The 20,036-nt window shown below is 51.3% G+C and overlaps 1 protein-coding gene across 2 annotated transcripts; it reads right to left on the reverse strand.

The window, feature by feature from the left end:
* Positions 1-11,488: 11,488 nt before the first annotated feature.
* On the reverse strand, positions 11,489-18,945 carry LOC102571024 (zinc finger protein ZFP2). 2 transcript variants are annotated; one of them, XM_059715436.1, is made up of 4 exons: positions 18,776-18,864; positions 15,889-15,999; positions 15,313-15,420; positions 11,489-14,243 (listed from the first exon to the last, which is right to left on the reverse strand). In XM_059715436.1, exons 2-4 carry the CDS (start codon positions 15,920-15,922, stop codon positions 12,709-12,711), a joined length of 1,677 nt encoding a protein of 558 aa, XP_059571419.1. In that variant the 5' UTR covers positions 15,923-15,999; positions 18,776-18,864; the 3' UTR covers positions 11,489-12,708. The 2 variants fall into 2 exon arrangements, with proteins under 2 accessions (XP_059571419.1, XP_019331482.1); XM_019475937.2 differs by lacking the exon at positions 15,889-15,999 and having other exon boundaries at positions 18,776-18,945.
* Positions 18,946-20,036: the final 1,091 nt, after the last annotated feature.

Genomic DNA, 20,036 nt, shown 5'->3' on the forward strand with positions numbered 1-20,036 from the left:
CAGAAGACATGTCATCCTTGGCTTGTGTTCCTGTCAGAACCTGCTTTCCCTTGTGCAAGTTGCCAACATATCCTTAGGCCAAGGATGGAAGAAAGGGATATCTGGGTAGGGAAGAACTGGCCTGAAGGCCAGAGGAACTTTGGGACTGTGAGTCCAAGGGACTAGCCTGAGAACGCTGGTCATTGCGTCCCTGGTACAGGGTAGACTGCAGTGATGATCATTCTGGAGAGCTGGAGGGGAAACGTAGAAGTGTCAGGAGCCAGGGCAGCAGGCAGGCTAACTTGCCCCCAGCTGGACCTAGTTATTTGAGTGTGCCTGGTTCCCAGGAGTCTACCTACCCACAGTTACCCACAGGTGCCTGCATAGGCATGGCTGCCTACTTACAAGCAGCAGGTCATGTAGTACCCAGCAGGCAGTAGCCCTTCTGACAGGTCTTGGGATGGTGACTCCTTGTTCCTGTGTCCACCCTGTTTGGTCCTAGTTTCCTGCTGACAAATGTGATCACCTGTAAGAATAGGAATTGCAGCTCTGGGTCTTACCAGGAGGCACAGGGGAATTAGGAGGGTGAAGTATAGGCAAAATGTCAAGGGAAACTTCAGGGGTGTATTTGGGAAACTCTTGGCTGCTCAGGAAGCTGCAGTTCTTGCCAGGGAAGTGATAGGAGCACAGTCCCTTGAGCCAGACAGGAAGCATCCTGCAGGACACACATCTACTGCCTGTTCTGGGGTAGGGCACAGGGGATGGGTGACTCCACTCAGCCTCCCTTCTCTTTCCTTTCCCCCTTCCCTCCTCCGATTCTTCGAGAGGTGAAAGGCTAGGGATTGGCCAGCACTGCTTCTGATCACAACCATTAGCTCTCCCCAGCCCCAGCTCCCCTTGGGCCAGTGAGAGTGGGAAGACTAAGAAGGGCTGAATCCTTCTGGAATAAAGTAATTGCTTCCTCTTTGCTCCAGGGCTGAATACGCAAATTCTGGTAGCCAAACAACAGGCAGAGGTGAGGCTGGATGCAGCACCACAGCACAATGACAGGGGTTGCGGCTGGTGCAGAGAGAAGCTGGAGTAGAGGAGGAGCAAGTGAAGATGGAGGGAAACATCCTGCAACACTGACACAGCTGCTGTCATGGTCCCCACAGGTGTCCAGGACTCATCATGTGTTTCCCTCAGGGAGCCACTGCTTGTGTTTCTCCCTTGGGATGGGCCAGAGCTCCCCTAAACTGTGATGACACCAAATATTGTTTTCAATAATGAACCAGGGCAGCGGGAGTGTGAGGGAGCCTGCACATGCTGGGTACACTATGCATGGGTGCCCTGAGGCTAGCTGTCCTGCTGGCACTGAAGGGCTATTTGAAGGAACAGCTCTCTGGGTATGGCCTAATGCTGGTGGGAGCTTGACCTCACATACTAATTCCTGCTACTGACAGGCAAACTCTCCCTCAGAGTACTTGTGATAAGCCACCCACCTCCCATAGGAACTATGGGTGCAGATAAAGATGCTAAAATGGCTGCCTTTCTTTGGCAGCAGTGGGCACTGAATCACTGATTTCAGTGTGGGCCTGGGCAGGGAGTGTTTGTCTGTTTGTCAGGTGGATGTGCACGTGCTGTTTACTACACAGCGGTCCTTGTAATATGATGCTGCTTCACCGCTGTCAGATGCCATGCAGCAGGCTGTAGGATGGCTGGCTAACGGGAGCTAATTATGTTTCTCCAGAGCGCCTGCAGCTTGGAGCTTGCTAGAGGAGAGAGCTCCCAGAAGACAATCCTGATTTCACTGACTCTTATGACTTAGCTCTGTCTCATCAGTAGTTCACAAGGGTCATCCCAGGGCATGTTTGGAGCCTATGTTGGCTGCATGTTAACTTCCATCTACAAGCACCCTCTGTGTAGAAGGCATGTGGCGATGCCATGCCAGCCCCACAAAGATCCAGCAGCTCAGAAACCATCTGTCATGTTTCAAGCAAGACAAAGCAAAAGGACAAGGATGGGGAGGATGGGGGGAGCTGCCAATGTGGATCACTGCAACTGGGTTTGCATCCCTTAGGAAAAGGTTACAGTCTCCTAGCTTAGCATACCTGACCACTGCCACTCTTGAGCCCAGAGGCTGATGCCTGGAGTGGGAGGAAAGGTCTGACACATCCTCATTTGAGCAGCACCACCTCTCTGATCCAGACCAACTGTGAAGCTGTCCTTTTGCACCAACCCTGGGGGATGTATGTGGAGCTTGTGTGATGGCCTTGCCTGTGTCCCCTGAAGATGAGGTGTAACTAAGTGCCACAGGCATCAGGTTAGTGCTGAGCCTCTGTCATCTCCCTGAGGAGGATGTTGGGGGAGAAAGGGGACTGGGCAGAGCCTTGCTTGTGAGACTGTGTCTGTGTGTGTGTGTGTGGGGGGGGGGGGTGCTTTCAGGATGAAGAGGCAGCACTCATCATATTCCCTGCTCTGTGTCTGCAAAGAATAGGACTGTCAGCTCCAGCTCCTGGTCAGTGTGGCTGTACCACTCACCAGCTCTCTCTGGCACTTCAGAGAACTTCATGGACTGCAGCAATGCGGGCTGCTGACAACTAAGCATGGCCATAAAGAGGACGATTTGAGGGAGACTTCTGGGCCAACTGCTTTGCCCTCTCCACAGAGCCACTCACCTGGGTCAAGCAGGGGTGACTCTCCAAAGCAAGGGACTAGACTTCACTTAATCACAAACCCGGAGTTGTGCTGTTGCTGTTTTCACACCCAGAAATCCGTCAAGAGGAATCAGCAGCAAACGCAGACCCACCACTCCTGTGGGACCTCATGCCTGCGTGCAGAAGTGCTGGCAACTCTCCTCTGCAGTCATGGTCCCTCTTGCTAAAGCCTTAGAGAGATGACCTGTAGGGGTATAGGTCACCCCTTCAAACTATTTTCTGTACCAAATTATTTTAATAATGGTTCAGAGCAGTCAAACTTCCCACAGAGAGCAACCCATTGGCATCTTAGGCGGAGGCTTCAGCTAGAGACATGGTCACTTGCTGTCCTTCCTGCATGATGGTTTATTTGTGAGCTGAGGCTTTCTGTTAAGCAACACGGATTACCCCATCTTGAAAAAGAAGGTCAGTCATAGCAACGTCAATGGCAGGCCCAGCTCAGCTTTGCAATGGAAACTCCAACCACGCTTTTGAAGCTTTCAGCAACCGACTGCAGGTGAGAAGAGTTCCTGTTAGCAGCAGGGCAGGCCTAACAGCCCACAGGAAGCAGACTCATTTCGCCCACATCTGAGATAAACTGACGTCTGGAAAAGAAGGAGGCAGCTCTCGAACAGAGCTCAGCAGCACTGCACAACAGGATAGGACGAGATGGGTAGATAGGTGCTGGTGAGGACCCCAGCTACGGGGAATTCGGGTGAACAGAGGGTGATTGCATAAGCTATGGTCAGGCCAGGCCTCTTTCTCTGTTCTACAGACATAGTGGTCAGGACACTGGTACTGGGTCTCGCCTAAAGTTGACTTTTAAGGGGCAAGTCCCAGTAGCATTGCACAGACAAGGTCCACCCTGTGAAACAGAAGGAGAAGGAAGGAGCATTCACTTAGAGAGCTGCCCAGGGACCTCTGGGAATGTGTTTCCAGCCCAGCAGGTGGAGCATACACACATGCCTGCTAACAGCATCAGTATGGATGCAGGCCAGCTGCAATTCACTGTGGAGAAGAGCCAGCCAGAGCCTTTCTTTCTTCTCCTACAGCCAGACTCCTGTTATGGAGCCCTATCCATACCCATCACACACAGGCCACAGTGCTAGAGTGTAAAGGTTCAAAGAACCTCGGGGGTCTGTTGTGGAGGAGACCGAGCAGCCTACCCTGCAGACTGGTTGCCCTTCTGCTTCTGAAGGAAACGGGAAGTTGCAGTTATCTTCAGCTGTCAGGGCAAGCTTTGCAGCCGAGGCCTCCGGGCCTTTTGGTCCATCACAGGGGCCCAGCAGCATGAACCTTTTTGCCCCCCATATTGGAATCTCAGCAGTGGCGTCTCCAGGATGTGCCATCGTGGCCCAGCTGTAACAAGGTACGCAGGTCGTGGTTCAGGGGACGCGCCACAGGGCAGCCATGAGGCTTCTGCTGGCCTAGGTGCTCTGTGGCCTGTGAAGGTGAATCCCTTGTGCCCTGCTGTGTTGCATGTGCTCCCTGGCTTCTTGCTGGAGGCAGATACTGCTCTCTTGCACCTGCACAGTTGGAGGGAGGAAGAGGACTCTGGGAGACAGCCCAAAGCAGCCAATAAGGCAGAGTACAGGGAAGGAGCATTGTTAATTAGGATAATTGCTGAAGCAGACAAGGGACAGACAAGGAGGGAACAAATTCAGCAAGCAGACAGGAACAAAGAGCCATTGTGCTGGGGCAGCCCAGACACACAGCTCTGGCTCCAGCCGGCATTAAGTGCCAAACAAATTGAAGCTGTTTGAACAGAGGGAGAATAAGTGGACTGCAGAGCTGAAAACAGACAGCAGCTAGCAGAGAGATGAGGCCCAGAGCTCTGCTCTGTGTTGACTGCTCCCCCACTCCCAGCTGTGTCAGGTCACCCCCTGCTCTGCCCTGCTAACGCCGCTTCGAACAACAGGAGGCAGTGACTATTTTTGAGACAGGCCATGAACAGCCTGTAATTTCACCCCCAATGGGGACAAAGGAGATGGCAGCTATTGAAAGGAGGAAGTTCTTCCTGGCATTCTCTGCAGTAGAAAACCATCCTTCAGCCTGTGCTCACAGATAAATCATCACTCAGGAAGGACAGCAAATAGCCACTGGTCCTAAAACATGTCTCCAGCTGAAGCCCAAGATTGCAGCGGGTTTTTCTCTGTGGGAAGTTTGACTGCTTTGCACCATTAGTAAAATAATTTGGTACAGAAAGTAGTCCAGACCAGGGCATTAGATTTTTTTAAGGATCCCATTTCAAAATTAATGTTTGCTGACAAACCAATGGATTAAATTACCTGTTCATTCACAGTTCCTTCTTTCTATGCAGAAAGAAGAGGTATATAATAAGAGTAGGAGAATATAATTGAATATTGCCACGGGAGGCATCACCACAGGGGCGTTTCCACATCATCTTCCAAGTTCTTGTTGAGTCTTGGGAAGAAATGCCCTGGTGTTACTTCCTCTATGCACAGCTCTGGGTGGAGAGAGCTGTGTGAGCAGCAGGAGCACTCTGCCTAGCAATCAGAGGTGCTCACAAAGAGCTAGGCATTGGTGTGAGACTGGGACTCCTGGTCAAGGAAGTTGTCTGCATATAGTTGGACTAGATGTGTCCCAGAATCAGTGGGTAAATAAAGTGTGTTACAGTTTGCAGCATGTCTACACTGCACATTGTAATGTGGTGATGCAGCAGAGGTGATGCTGCTGTCAGACATGACCCAGGTTTATCTTGTGCCTCTGCTCTAGTCAGGGGAGCTAGTGCTTTTGGCTCCTGGATAGGGATGGCAGTGTGTGGAAGGCAGGTTTGGTTTGGTGACCAAGAGGAAGATGACATGTTTGTCCACAGAGACCATTGTTACCTCTCCTCTGGCTCCCTCTTTTGGACAAGAGGCAAGGTGGCTTTCAGTCTGAGGATGATGTACTGTTTTCCTCACCTCAGCAATCATTGACAGCCACTACCCACTCCTTACCCCCATCAGATGGGCCACCACTCCCAGCACAGCAGCACCCTACTCCCCTCCCAGCCCGCAGCAGCCGGTGATGAGCACAGTAGAAGAATGTATCTGTACTAATTCATTGGTACTGAAATAATTACCCACATCAATACCGAAGGGACCGCCACTAGGTTTCAGTGGGCGCATCTGCACAAGACCCCCTAATGCGCAGTAGCCTAATAACACTGCACAGTAGCATGTCACAGCACAAACAGTGCTAATATGCTACTGTGCAGTATTATTGGGCTATTGCACAGCAGCAGCACGAAAAAGGCATTCACTGGCGCTACTGTGCAGTAACTCTAGTTACCGTGCATTTACTTAGTACTTCATTAAGCAAGTACTAAACTAAATGCACAATAACTACTGCACATTAATGAACATGTAGATGCACCTAGTGTCACTGAGATCCTGAAGCAGTAGTTTTAGGCAGTCTTCAGACTTAGGCTGCATCTGTATTGTATACATTGGATTTCCATTTGGGGGTTATTTCCTAGCCTCCAGTGGGTGAATGAGATTCCAGGCAGTGGCACATGGCAGCGTGGGAGCAAGGTGGCCACCTCCATGGCAGGACAGTCATGTGATGCACAGGGTTCTGCCTGTAATATGTACCTCCCCATGACACACCAGGGAACTGTGTACAGGGAAAGAGGGTGGTTCTCTGCACAAAGCCCAATGGGAATGTCCTGCTCCACAGTCTCAAAGGGGTGCTGCCTCTGGGTGGAGGTGGGAAGCACTTGCTCTGGGACAGGAAATCCTCGCTTTCTCCTCTGGCTAAGCACACAGCAGGCAGCTACAATGTGACTTCCCTTCACCCTTCTGCCAAGGCCCTGCCTGCCATGGGGATCAGACAGACAGTCCCTTGATCTGTAGGGGATTGGGTGCGAGGGGAAAGTGTGGAGAGGTGATAAGGAAATCAGAACATCTCCAGGTTCCTGCAGGCCAGCACAAGGACGAGGGAGACACCAGGCAGCAGGCCAGGCCCTGAATGACTCATGGCTTGCATGGCCCACATAGTGCCAGCCCGGACGTTCAGATTTATTTATCTGACAGTGCTTGCATACAAGGAATGTAAGCGTGCTCCGGCCAGGCCCCAGAGGGGTTGCAAAAATAGAAAGGCTTCTGGGCTGGGGGGGCCTGAGTGCATATAGCACAGGGAGTGCACGTGCATCAGGAGCTCACAAACACGCTCACTTACTGCATGCACATGTGCAGGCTTAGTCTTGGCATACAGGTACACATCACACACCCCTTGCACACACATATGCCACACTCTTCAGGCAAACACACATCTGAAGACAAAACACATCACATAGGCATACATACAGGACATGGCCACCACATGCCTATATGCAGAAGCCACACAACATTTGCAGCCCATTGCACAGACACAACAAAATTACATGCAACACACATATGAGAGAGGACAGATAACATGTACAAAACACGATGCATGCATATATACAACATGATTCACATACGTACAACACACACACATCACATGGCAAATGTATCCATAGGCATAAAGCCTATATAATGAACACCACACAGTCTTTCCTATTGAGGGCACATGGAACTCAGTGATTGTCCTAAAAGGAAACCATTGTTGCCCCTTTTCCTTCAGGCTATCCCACAATGGCTTATCCTAGACCAAAAAGCCATCTGCTGTCAGTATATTTCCCTGCCTAGGTTCCCCACTACTGGATCCCAGGAGCCTCTGCGGGGCCCTGTGGGAGGCTGATTTCTCAAAACCTCTGCCAGCTTTGAGATTGACCCCCTCCCCATATACTTAGATGAAAAGAGGTGGTAGGTTTTGCTCCTGCCCTCTACTGGGAAAAGGGGGACACTACGTGTCAATGAAAGAAGAGTACCATTTTTGTCTTGGCTTCTGCCACAGTGCCCACGGTTCCTTGACTTCACCACCCCAGGCGGCCACACTTCATGGAGGGAGCTGCAGGGAATTTGCACTACAAGAGCACCATCTCTGTGAGGTGCGATTTCCAGAAGAAAACCCATCTCAGAGACCAATGGAAGGGACATCCTTTGCCTCAGCTGCTACAGACAAGCAGGTAGACCACGGGGCTGCCAGACATACAGTGTATAACAGTGCAAAACAGTGTATAACAACACCAAAACAGCAAGAAAGAAAAAAACTCCCCCAGAGGGTTTCCATAGCTCGGGAATGCCCCAAGTTCCAAGTAAATGGCCTAATTATATTCCTAGATGTGGGACCTGTCCACCTGATCTACCTGTTCTGTAGACTGGGAACAGTTCGAGACAGAGGCTTTCTCTTTACAATGTCCATGCTCAGCACAGTGAGACTAGCTCACTTGGCCTCTGTGTGGTACCACAAGAGATATACTAGCTCACTGCTCCTACTGTTACACGTACTACTACTAATTCCAATATTTCCTATGGGGAAATAGTACATTGGCTGGAAAAAAATTAAGTTCTGGTCATTCCAAAGTCACCAATTCAGGTCAGATTTGCCACTTTCAGCTAAAAAAAATATTTGGAGCTAGATGCACAAAACAGGAGGGGATCTTAAAAGGTGTGAGATTTTGGAGAGTGGATTTGGATATGGGTCTTCCACTACTGAGGTGACTGTACTAAGCATAATACCATAAGAGTAGTCTGGAATGCCATGCCCTTCCCCATGAAAATTGGCACAGTTCTACTTTCATTAGGGCTTCTGTGCAGGAGGACCTGGGTTCCAGTCCCTGCTCCAGCAGGTGTTTAATATGCAGCTTGAAACACCTTCAGCTGCCTGTACCCTCTAGACACTCCCACATGCCAGGAGCTCCCTGCAGGATTTCTGCCCCTTTGTGGCTCTTGAGTAGCTTAAAGTGAGCATGACAGGGCACCAATTTACCCCACTGGATTTATTGTCCCTTGGCTTCCTGGCAATAACACATTTGCCTTTTGGCTCAGAGGGGTGGGGATGGGACTGAGACAAGTCACAGAGCCTGAAGTTTTCAGCGCCTGTAAGCTACTAGAACATTTTGTGAATATGCAGCCATAGCTGGGTGCACTCAGGTTTAAATGGGGAGAAGCAACTGTATTTGCAATGTGATCTCTCCCTGCTCTGTGCCTTCTTTATGTTCACTGCCAAACCAGGCGGAAGCAGGTTACTATCCGGTTTGGCTGGGATCAGTGGCTCAGGAGTGGGTGAGGTAGGGGGAACAGTGTTTACTGACCTGAGAGGACCCTTTCTATGCACCTTACTTCCACATGTGAAACAAAGCCCCACGTGAAGCTGTGTCTTTTGCACTCCCATGGTAGGGGCCGTGGCTGCTCTGGAAGCCACTAGCTCACCAATCTGTCCTGTGGGAAAGGCTGTCTAAGCCTTGGGGGCTGCACTCCTGAGAGAAGCCCAGCAGCCACCTGGTTTATACAGCTCCTATGTGCCACAGAGCTTGTTGATGGAGGACCTTTGTCTTCTGACTGTTAAGGTCTTCCATCAACAAGATCTTAATGAGCAGTCCCCAGTTCTGGTAATTCAGATCTATGGTGAGATTCTGGAGAACATTGAGTATTTCCTGTACCTTGGAAGCCATCTCTTGCAGAAGGCTGATGTCAACAAAGAAATCCATCACCTCAAATGTGCAAATGCAGCCTTTCAATGCCTAAGGAAATGGATATTTAAAGATTGTGACATCAGATTGGAAACCAAGTTCATGGTTTATCAAGCAGTCATGATCCCTACCTTACTGTATGGAGCTGAGACATAGACAATGTACAGGAGACACCTCAACCCACTGGAGAAATACCACCAACGCTGCCTGTGGAAGATCCTTTGAATCCAGTGGGAAGACATGCACACCAATGTTAGCGTCTTCTCATGAGCAAACACCACAAGCATTGAGGCGATGATCATCCAAGATCAATTTTGCTGTTCTGACCATGTTATCCAGATGTCCAGTTCCAGATTCCCAAAGCAAGTTTTATTCTCCCAGCTCAGTCAAGAGGTATGCTTAAGAGGAGGGCAAGGATGTCCTCAAGGCCAACTTGGAAAAAAATGCAATACTGGCATCAGCTCATAGGAGAGTATTACCCAGGACCACCCTAAATGGAAGAAGAGTCAATCGCAGGGATTTCGGTACTTTGAAACCTCACAACAGGAGACAGAAAAGTGGGAGTGGCAGAAACAGTGTCACAGACCAAACCAAGAATCCAGAGCCACACACCCTGCACGGAAACATGTGCCTGAGTTGCAGAAAAACACGTGGATCCCGAATTGGCCTTGTCAGCCGTCTTTGGACCCACAGATAAGGCAATCATAGAAGACCATCATCCTCAGCTGTGAGGGATTGCTGATGATGGATGTACCACACAGGCAAGTCACTGCCTCAATTAGCATCTGCATCAATTAGCCCACTGCTTCCAGCACAGAGCTTTATCACTGTGGACTGGTGGGGCAGTAGTGGTTTTCCAGCATACCCTACTAGCCAGGTACTTAGCTAGTCTCCAGGCCTGGGCTGAGGTGTTACTCTCTAACCCCTGTGCAGAACCATAACTGCACTGTCCAAACAGTGAATGGAGACCCAGGACTTGCCCTTGATTGTACAGAGGCCTGGGAGGATATATGAAAAGAACTGGTGCCACCATGGATGGATCTATAATTTTGAAAAGGGGGGTGCAGGTAGTGAGGTGCATCATCGCATATAAAACAACACATATTTTTTTCCAGTTAAAAATAGACTAAAAGCTTTACTAATATGCTAGGGGCCTAGGGCTGTATTACTCAGTTTAAGATTGAAGGAAAAACAAATCTAACTTCATAGGAATGAGTTAAAAACAATCTGCAGGGCTGTGAAATAGGAACTTCATTACCAGACAGCCAAATCCAAAGCAAAGGAGAGCTTAACAGGTGGAACACAAAGACCATTACAAAGAAGAAAAGGTCGTTAACACCTTTGGAATGAATTTAGAAAGGGGCAAGTACTTCATAATGAGCCATGAAGTCAAATGACTCCCTCAGAACTGCCTGACTTGAAATGTTGCTGCCACTGCTAGTCAGCTGGTTTTAAACTTTGGGCAGACAGGGAATCAGAGGGGGGTGCAAGCACATCTGCCCCTGGGGGTCAGCATAGGCTCAGACTGACTCAAGCCACTGCACCAGGCTAGCATGGCACACCTGGCAGATAGCTGCAGAGCCCAGGGCTCAGGCTTACAGAGTACTGCTGACTTGCACATTTCTTGTTGCTTCTGCTGTTGTGGGGTGGTTTTACTTGTGTCATGAAAACATGGCCAAAGGTGCCTCATTCAATTAATTTGTGTGACGTTCTTTGGAGCTGCTAAATGTCCCTGCTGTTGCTTACAGAGTACCCCAGTTCTTTTGTCTTTGATGGGGAAGCAGATACCTCTCTGTTAATAATGACAGGGCAGTCCTGTTTTATGGAGGATATCCTTACCTATATCCCAGAGCTGACACACTGCACAGTTCCTTCCAGGCTGCCCAACCTTGGGACAGCTCCCTGCACCTGCAGGCCATGAGCTCTCCAGAATGACTGGAGCTGGTTTCCTTTCCCAGAGGGGGCATGTTCACAGCTGTCGCCACCTGTGCTGTACCAAGCTGTCAAGTCAGGAGAGGGGCGCTTTAAGCTTCTCCTGTTTCGTTAAGATTCTGCTGAAATCCTCCAGGTATCTACTTAATTCCCCCACAGACATAGACATGGGCTGTGCTCTCTGTTCAGGGGATGGAGGGGAGCTGATGAGAGATTCTTAGCACTTTGGGAAGGGGACTGTTGGTTTATGTCTGTCAAATACATGGGGTGTTACAGGGCACTACAAAAAAGCAAACAACCAGGGTGAAGGAAAGAAAGAATTCCCAGGTGCTGGAAAAGGCAATTGGCTAAAACATATCAGGTCTCTTTATTGGATGCAAACTGCAACAGTTCTCTATCAGAGTTCACAGAAATATCCCACATAGCACCATGCGCTCACTGGGAAGGAAACAAAGGGAGCCAAGATGTCTACTTTCAGGTTAGAAACCTCCAGTTCAGACAACTCCCAAGTAGGCATAACTATCAACTGCACATGCATGATCAGTTCAGCTTTTCTTAAGAATTATCACCTGGGATCTTTTCAGACTCCATGGACATGTGACAGCCGTGTAATATTTTCATGCCAGGCTGTGACACCGAAGTCTTCCCAGAGTCATGCCTGCCTTGTGGTGTTGGCCCAGTTCTTTCCCTGCATTTAGAGACATTATTTTTCCTAGGACCATTAACATCTGAGGAGAGCTCTTTACATCCAATCCACTGTGAAATGACTCAGGTGACAGGGTGGCCACCTGGCCTGCCAGCCTCATAGCTTCACAGATCTCACCCACAGAAACCTTCCCCTCAGGATCTGGCCTAGTTTTTTCCCCTTTTCTTAGCTCTATTCCACTAAACTGGAGAAGTGGGGATTAGCTACTCAACCATTGCCACTCCTTTCCCTACAGATGGTCTTCCCCTGCTCGTTCCTCTCCCCCTCCTCACAGAGGCATACTGGGAGCCAAGTCCTACATTTGTGTGCAAGTCAGACTTTAGTGCACACCACCCGAGCAGGTTTCCTCATTCTACGCTGTACGGCTGGGGCAGTGCCCCATGGCAGCGCTCAGGGGTGAAGCAGTAGCTATTCCCAGCCCAAATGGCACAAGGCTGATACTGAAGGTGCCTCCATGGGGCCAGCTCTGTAGAAGCCTAACTGCAGAAGAGCCCTCCTCACGCAGGCATTTACCAACCTCACACGGTGAAAGCCTGAGGTCCTTTCTGCACCTGCAGAGCTTCAGAGACTACAACACTGGGGACAGAAGAGGCCAGCAGGTGGTCAGAGGTTTGATGGCACCTGGGCAGCCTTGTACAGCCAGGGGTTGTCTGCTTGAGGCACTTTCATCCATCCCATGCTTCTGGGATACGGCTACTGGGCTGCAGAGACCCATGTGGACATCTTGTCCCTCTGATGGACATTTTGTTCCTCTCTGGCAGACATTTTGTCCCCCTTAGCAGACATATAGTCCCCCAAGACCTGCTGGCCTAAGTTGGGGCAGGGTGCCATGGTGCAGAAGAGCCTGGCAGCCAAGGTCAAGGGCAGGATGCCACAGCACAGAGCGGCCAGTCCTTGCAGGACTCCTGCATGGCATGGGTGTGCTGGTGTAGGCTCACACCAATGCTCTGGCCCAAGACCTTGCCACACTGGGTGCCCTGGTGAGGGGCCTCACCCCGGTGACCACAGGGTTGCTGCAGACACATGGTCCCATCCCCCGGGCCCCGCTTGCTGGTTGGGGCACAGGTGTGTGGATGCTGCCCTGCATGGGTCCGGCGGTGCTTGCTGAGGGTGGAACTGTCACCAAAGCGCTTGCCGCACTGGGCACATGGGTAGGGCCGCTCCCCGGTGTGAGTGCGCTGGTGCTGCAGCAGGTTGGAGCTGAGCCCGAAGCGCTTGCCACACTGCGAGCACTGGTAGGGGCGCTCGCCCAGGTGCGTGCGCTGGTGCTGCACCAGGTTGGAGCTGAGGCTGAAGTGGCGCCCACACTGGGTGCACTGGTAGGGGCGCTCGCCAGTGTGGGTGCGCTGGTGCTGCAGCAGGTTGGAGCTCTGAGTGAAGCGCTTGCCACACTGGGAACACAGGTAGGGGCGCTCACCAGCATGTGTGCGCTGGTGCTGCAGCAGGTTGGAGCTGAGGCTGAAAGCTTTACCGCACTGGGCACATGGGTAGGGGCGCTCACCCGTGTGGGTGCGCTGGTGCTTGAAGAGGGTGGAGCTGAGGCTGAAGGCCTTGCCACACTGGGCACATACATAGGGGCGCTCACCGGTGTGTGTGCGCTGGTGCTTGATGAGTGTGGAGCTCTCACCGAAGCCCTTCCCACAGGCCGGGCACTTGTAGGGCCGCTCACCAGTGTGGGTGCGCTGGTGCTTGATGAGCGTGGAGCTGTCGCCGAAGCCCTTGCCACAGGCTGGGCACTTGTAGGGCTTCTCGCCTGTGTGTGTGCGCTGGTGCCGGATGAGGTCAGAGCTCTGGCCGAAGCCCTTGCCACAGGCTGGGCACTTGTAGGGCTTCTCACCTAGGTGGGCGCGCCTGTGTTGAACCAGCTCAGTGCTCTGCCTGAAGTGGCGCCCACAGCTGCCACACTGGTGGGGCCTGTCGTGGCCATGCACTCGCTGGTGCTGCAGCAGGTAGGAGCTGAGGATAAAGGCCTTGCCACACTGCATGCACTTGTAGGGCTTCTCCCCTGTGTGAGTGCGGTGGTGCTTAAGTAGTGTGGAGCTGTCGCCAAAGCCCTTGCCACAGGCTGGGCACTGGTAGGGGCGCTCGCCTGTGTGGGTGCGCTGGTGCCGGATGAGATCAGAGCTCTGGCTGAAGCCCTTCCCACAGGCCATGCACTTGTAGGGCTTCTCCCCGGCCAGGGCTTTTGGGGGTGGAGTCACATCATGGAGCTCCCCTGCGCCTTCCCCATGGTCAGGTTGGCCTGAAGGGTCCTGACAGGCCTGTGGTACCTGGCACTTGCTCTCCAGGCTCCAGGAAGTGGCCTGGCTGGATCCTCTCAGCAGCATCTCATGCAGTTCTGTTTTCTCAGAGTCAGGAGCATCCACCTTGCTGTTGCTTGGGATCCCCTCATCTGCAGAAGCAAAGAGGAAATCTGGCTGTGACTCACCCTGTTGGCTATAGGGACCACCAGAAGGGACTTGCACATGGCTGAGCCATTAATGCCATGACCCTGCCTGTACACAGGACCAACCCCTTCCACCTTGAGATGTGATCTAAGTCCCCCATTCAGGCAAGTCCCCAGCCTGTGAAAATGCTCTTACCTCAGGTTAAACCAGATTGAGGTTGGTTTTTTTGCACAAACAAACCAAAATAGTTGGAAGTAGGAGGTATCCAGAATAAGCCACTCAAACTGAAACTGGAGCATCTATATGCAGGAACTTGTAACAGTTTCACTCAGGGGATTTAACCGTAAGTTCACAGAACAACTTTCTCATGCAGACCAGGCCTACGGCTGAAAATCCTCAGCATCCTCAGAGATAAGCTAGCCAATTCTCTGTGTGCTACTGAACACCTTAGAAAGGATGAGATGGAAGAAGAGCCTCCCAGAACCCAATCTGAACTTTCAGTTTCCTTCCGGAACCAGCCAAATGGGTCACCTGCTCCTGTGTTTACTCCATCCTTAAGACAGCTGCCTCCTCTGCATTGTCCTGTGCCACATAGGGTGGGCACTTCACCTATGGCTGGTTGCTCGTGCGCTCTCCCTGCTAAAAGAACCCACCTGCTTTCCATCCAGGTGAGACAAGACCCCAGCACCCTGAGGAATATGCACCAAAGGCCTTCCCCTCACTCTGTGGGTACCTTTCTCTGGAATGCACCAGCCCTTCTACCATGAATTGTTCTTCATTTGGTTTCCAGCTGGCATGAGGTGCTACCTTTAAAGCCCAGCTGAGAGTTACATACTAAACAACAGTATGGCTGTCGAGGTAGACACACAAACATTAGCAAATACCAGAATTCAGATTACATTGCACCCTGAAGTCAGCCTCCTTGGGCACAATTCCATTACCCTTTCTGTGCCTAAATGGCAGTCTTCCAGCACATAATTGGTTTGTTTGGCACAACACACAGCTTGCAATTCTGTTGCCCTGCAGCATGGACATGTTAGTGTGGACCTGAGTCAATACAACTTTCTTCCTTACCTGTGACTCTTGGAATCTCTGTCATCTCTGAGTCCAGAGGATCCAGGACACGCGGTTTTTCCCCTTGCTCCAAGCAGGAGATCATAGCAGCACTGGGAATGGGAAATCCTGCCCAAGGAAAAGAAATGGGGGAGTATGTTGCAAACTCCAAACCTTTCTCAGCTGGAGGACTCATTCAATCTGGGTGGAAGGAAAATGCCTGGAGATGTCCAGGGGAGAAAGGCAACTGATGGCAGATGTGCTGAGTCCTCACATCCAGGGACCAGGTTCTGGCACAACACAAGGATTAAGCCAACTGCCCATTTCTGAACTTACAAAGAGCCTGGAGACCAGCACCTACCATGAAGAGAGCTTGAGCTCCAGAGAGAAACAGCCCACACAGAGGGAGTGAATGGGGGCTTGGGCACACTGCCATTCTGGCCTTCCATATAAGGTGCACCAGGGATTGCTATTACTGTGACTTAAGACAGCCTCACCAGTTTACCACCCTAGATCAAAGCCCAGAGAAGAAGCATGAGCTACAGTCAATGCAGGCACATCAGCCAGAGCAGTGTCTACCTGCAAGCAAACCCTTACCAACTGAGAGCACAGTCTGGTCATTCTCTTGCATGCTGGTGAGTGGCCTCTGCCCTTTGGCCACACAGGGCCTCTGGGAGATTCAGACACCTCAGCCAAAGTAACCGGCACCTGAAACCACAGAACTTCACTCAGCCATGCTCCAGGGCTCCGTGCACTTGGTCCACCCAGGCACCCCCGATGCCCACCATTGCCCTGGGGCCCATTCCATCCAGATGCCCCCCAGGCCTGGAATGGGGAAAAAAGAGAAGAATCTGCAGCATAGAAATATACTTGAACTGGAGGGCTGGGGTGAGACCAAGCCCCGCAAGCATCACTAAAAGGCATGAAGACAGTGCCTGAGCTCTCCAGCCCCTTGGTTTAATTCAAACCACCTTCTTTATCACCCGCTGGTATTAACTGGAAAACTATTTTACAGGGCCTTCTCCTGAGAGTGGCATTAGAAGGATGGCATTGGTCTACAGGCTGCCCCAGGGAGCACCAGTCAGCCAGTTATGGGTGGGTTGAGGGTCACAGCCTGGGCCCCTTTAACAGAGGAATAAGATTTCTCTAGGAATTATATTTCTCTAGATTTCTCAAGGACAGGTGAGCACAGCCCCTCCATGCTTGGCTAAGTGATGCCATGGAAACCCAAGAAGAGTCAAGGCAGCATGGGAAGGATGAGGATCCAGCACAGGGTCAGAGAGGTTGAGGGAAGAGCTGCGCAAGAGTGGCAAGGGAACTGGGATAGGAGTGGCTGCTGGGACCAATGCACAGCTTGGCCAGCTAGGAAACCATCTAGGAAATACAGTTGCTGGGGCCTGAGTGAGGTGGTAGCCACCAAAGGAACAGCAGCACTGTCAGTACCACTGTGTGGGAAGCTGTTGGGGGGGGGGGTCAAGAGCCTGACTGAAAACCCTCATGCTTGCATTCAGCATGTGCAGTCCTGTAGGATGCTGGTATAGTTTGGCTGGGCAGCCCAGTCATTTCTCTAGAGGGGACATTGCCATTACCAGATATGCTACTGAGAAGCATATTTGGGGCACAGGTTGAGAGTCCACATCACTCAGAAGCACAGCTGTCTCTGGGGTGGAACACAGCAACTTGTAATGGTTTCCAGTACTGCCCTGTGATAGCTTAGGTCAGAGAATCAAAATGATCCTGTCCAGCTGGAAGTGCTGGAAGCATTTAGGAAGACAAAATGCAACTACCTGAGTTGGAAAATGGGAACAGTGAGCACCAGCTTGGCTCTTGCAAAAAGTGACATGTTTGTTCAGGACTTCGGTTTTACTTCTTACCTGAAAGAGGGCTCCTCCACCAGCCCAAAGTTCCCTTCACACAGACCAAGGGTATTGGTTCACTGTTGACTCAGAAGGAAGTGACCATCAAATGTCACCGGTACAACTTTATTCAGGTCCCCGTTTTTCCTATGGGGTTCCCCATCTAAAAGAGTCCAGTCCAGGCCCCTACAGCTGCAATGGCTCATATTACCCTTGCATAGGTGCATACTGTACACATTTTGCTTAGCTAAAACTCAAGTTACAGTATTTAACAAGGTTCACAACCCATGAAGCTAGGACACCAGCCTAGAAGATAACATTGGCTTTTTTTCTGAAGTCATGTTCAGCAACACTACAGTGGCAAAAAACACGGTATCTTCCTTGTCTCAACAAACAGCTTGGAACTGAAGTTTTCTACTTGGATTCATGCGCCAGCAGAGAGAACATGGGAAGGGACCCATTGGTAAAGAGACCCTTTCCCCCAGGAGATGCCACTGCAAGCAGAACAGTCCCAGGCTCCCTGGGGAGAGATGTTCTCTGAGCTCTCTGTCTCTCCACAAGGAATATAAGAAACAGGATTTTTAAAAGGCAACGGCCCAATGGTTACTGTCACAGTCAGTGAAAACTTCACTGCATTGAAAGAAGAATGGGACCAATTCCAAGCTGGTGAAAATCCCATTCTTGGACAAGGTGCTAACTGCCACAAAATACCATTCTGTGAGCTATGGGCATGGGTGGCTCATTATTAGCTATAGGACAGCTGGAGAAACTGAGGCAGAGAGAGGAAAAGTGACCAGCTCAGTATTATCTCCACGGCCAAAACACAGCCTAGAGCACATCACACCCAACACTTCCCTGACCAGCATCTATTGGGCCATGCCACTCCTCTGAGCCCTAAAGCCCATGGAAGAGAGTTGAATTTGACATGAGATTCCCTTCTGCTCTTCCAGTAATGTTGTCAGGATTACCCCTGTGCCCTTTTCTCAGCTCCAGGATTAGTCACTTGCACATTTCTCTGTGTTGTGATGGTCACAACTGCACACCACTTGGCAATGTCTTAGTTGCAAGGTCTAACAGAACAACTGAGTCCAGGATCAGCTGCTGAGCCAGGCTTAGGTTTGCTGGTGCTTGTGGCAAGCTCTATGTAATCCTGTTTTGAAGGAGGGAGCTCTTGCACAGTACCCGGCACACCCAGGAAGCTCTCAGCAGGCCCTGTTGCAAGGACCAGTGGAATTTGAAATCAATGGCCCCCAGGCAGTCACTGACATAGCAGCCTCTGCCACCTATGCTTCACCTTCCCTGTGAAGGTAAAACAAACAGCAGAGTCCTCTCCATGGTGAGATGTCCTCAGAGAGGGCTTCATGGATTGCTGCAAGGCCCCCGGAGCATCTCGCCACCATGCCTCTTCTGCACTCAGGCAGAGCTGCAGGCAGGCACTTGGTCTGTGAAGCCCTTGCTCTCCTCACTGTCAGAGAAGCTGGTAGCATCTCCCTCCCAACCCCGAGGTTCTCCCTGCTGCCATTCCTCAGGCTGGAGCTTGTTGGTTTGTTTTGCTGCTTTCCACAGAGTCAGTGGTCCCACTTCCCCCACCCCACCCCACGTACCGCTTCTCCTGCCGTGACACTCACCTGAGGCAAGATCTAGAGGAGTTTCCACTGCAGGGGGGCAGAACAACTGCAGGGCAGAGAGCCCCAGACCCGTGCGGGGCATGTGTGACTGCAGCTTCTCATTGCAACCCAGTGGGCATGAGAACCTGGCCACTCTCCTCTTTTGTGTAAATTTTCCTTGCAAGTGGCTCTGGGAAACGTAGTTTTCTTTTGCAAAGCACTCTAGGAAGTGGAGTTTTCCTTTGCAATGGGAAGTGGGAAACGTAGTTCACAGCAGAGAGAACTGGGAAGGACTGCTAATACACCTGCATCTTCCTCTCCCAGGTCTGCAGCCTAACTAGCACCCTTGTCTTGGCCCTGTCTCCACACCTTGGCTGGGGTGGCAGGAACCTGGAGGTTGTCTGGTTCTGAAAGGTTTCAGTTTAGCCACTTTCCACACAGCAATAGGGCAAAACCCAGCATAGGCCCCTTCTCTGCATGGATGCTGTTTGGGGTGTGTAGTGCCTCTGAATGTGTAGTGGAGACTGGAACTGGATTTTTAGTCTCAGTAGGCAAAACTAATTTGGTGATGGTGCCATTTAACTATCTTAGGCAGATCTCCCAGGGAAAGCAGGACACAGAGAGGTGGAAGAGTCTGCCCAAATAGGAGATGCAGGACTAGAAACAAGGCAGCCAATTTGGAAGTGGCTTGCTTGGCATAACCCCATATTTAAAAGGGGCAATTAGCCCTCTTCCTGACAGAGAGGGGGAGAGACTGAAAGCAGCACCAAGTAGCAACCCCCAGCTCTTGAAGGAACTGGATGTGAGCCCTGCAGACCACCCTGCAGGTGCTAGCAGCACACAAGGAGTCTCAGGGAGGTGAAGGATCTGTACAGAGTCGTCCAGCACTGCCCCAGCTAGAACCAGGTTTGCAGCTCCAACTCTGGTTCTGGCCGCAGCAAACTGCTTGTGACTGACCGCGGCAAGTCCTGCTGCACAAGTAGCACAGTGTCCAGAGAGCTGAAGCACAGCCCTCAGTCACAGTGTTACACCAGTGGCTGCCACTTTACTGTGTATTGGGGGGGGGGGGGGGGGAGGGACGGACAACAGAGGGCTGAGATGCCTGTGAGCTTGGAAGGGTGCTTGGTACTGCTGGGGAAAAAAGCTGGCTATCCTTACTGCACTGTGGAAAGTGTAATGGCAGCAGTGTAGTTGTTAAAATCCAGCTGTCAGTACCGTAGTGGGAGCACAGCACCCTTGAATCTGTGCCGGCCAGGCCAGGCAGTGCCACCCACGCCTTCCT

This window comes from Alligator mississippiensis, chromosome 12 (assembly GCF_030867095.1).
Source record: "Alligator mississippiensis isolate rAllMis1 chromosome 12, rAllMis1, whole genome shotgun sequence".
In the NCBI taxonomy this organism is placed as follows: Eukaryota; Metazoa; Chordata; order Crocodylia; family Alligatoridae; genus Alligator; species Alligator mississippiensis.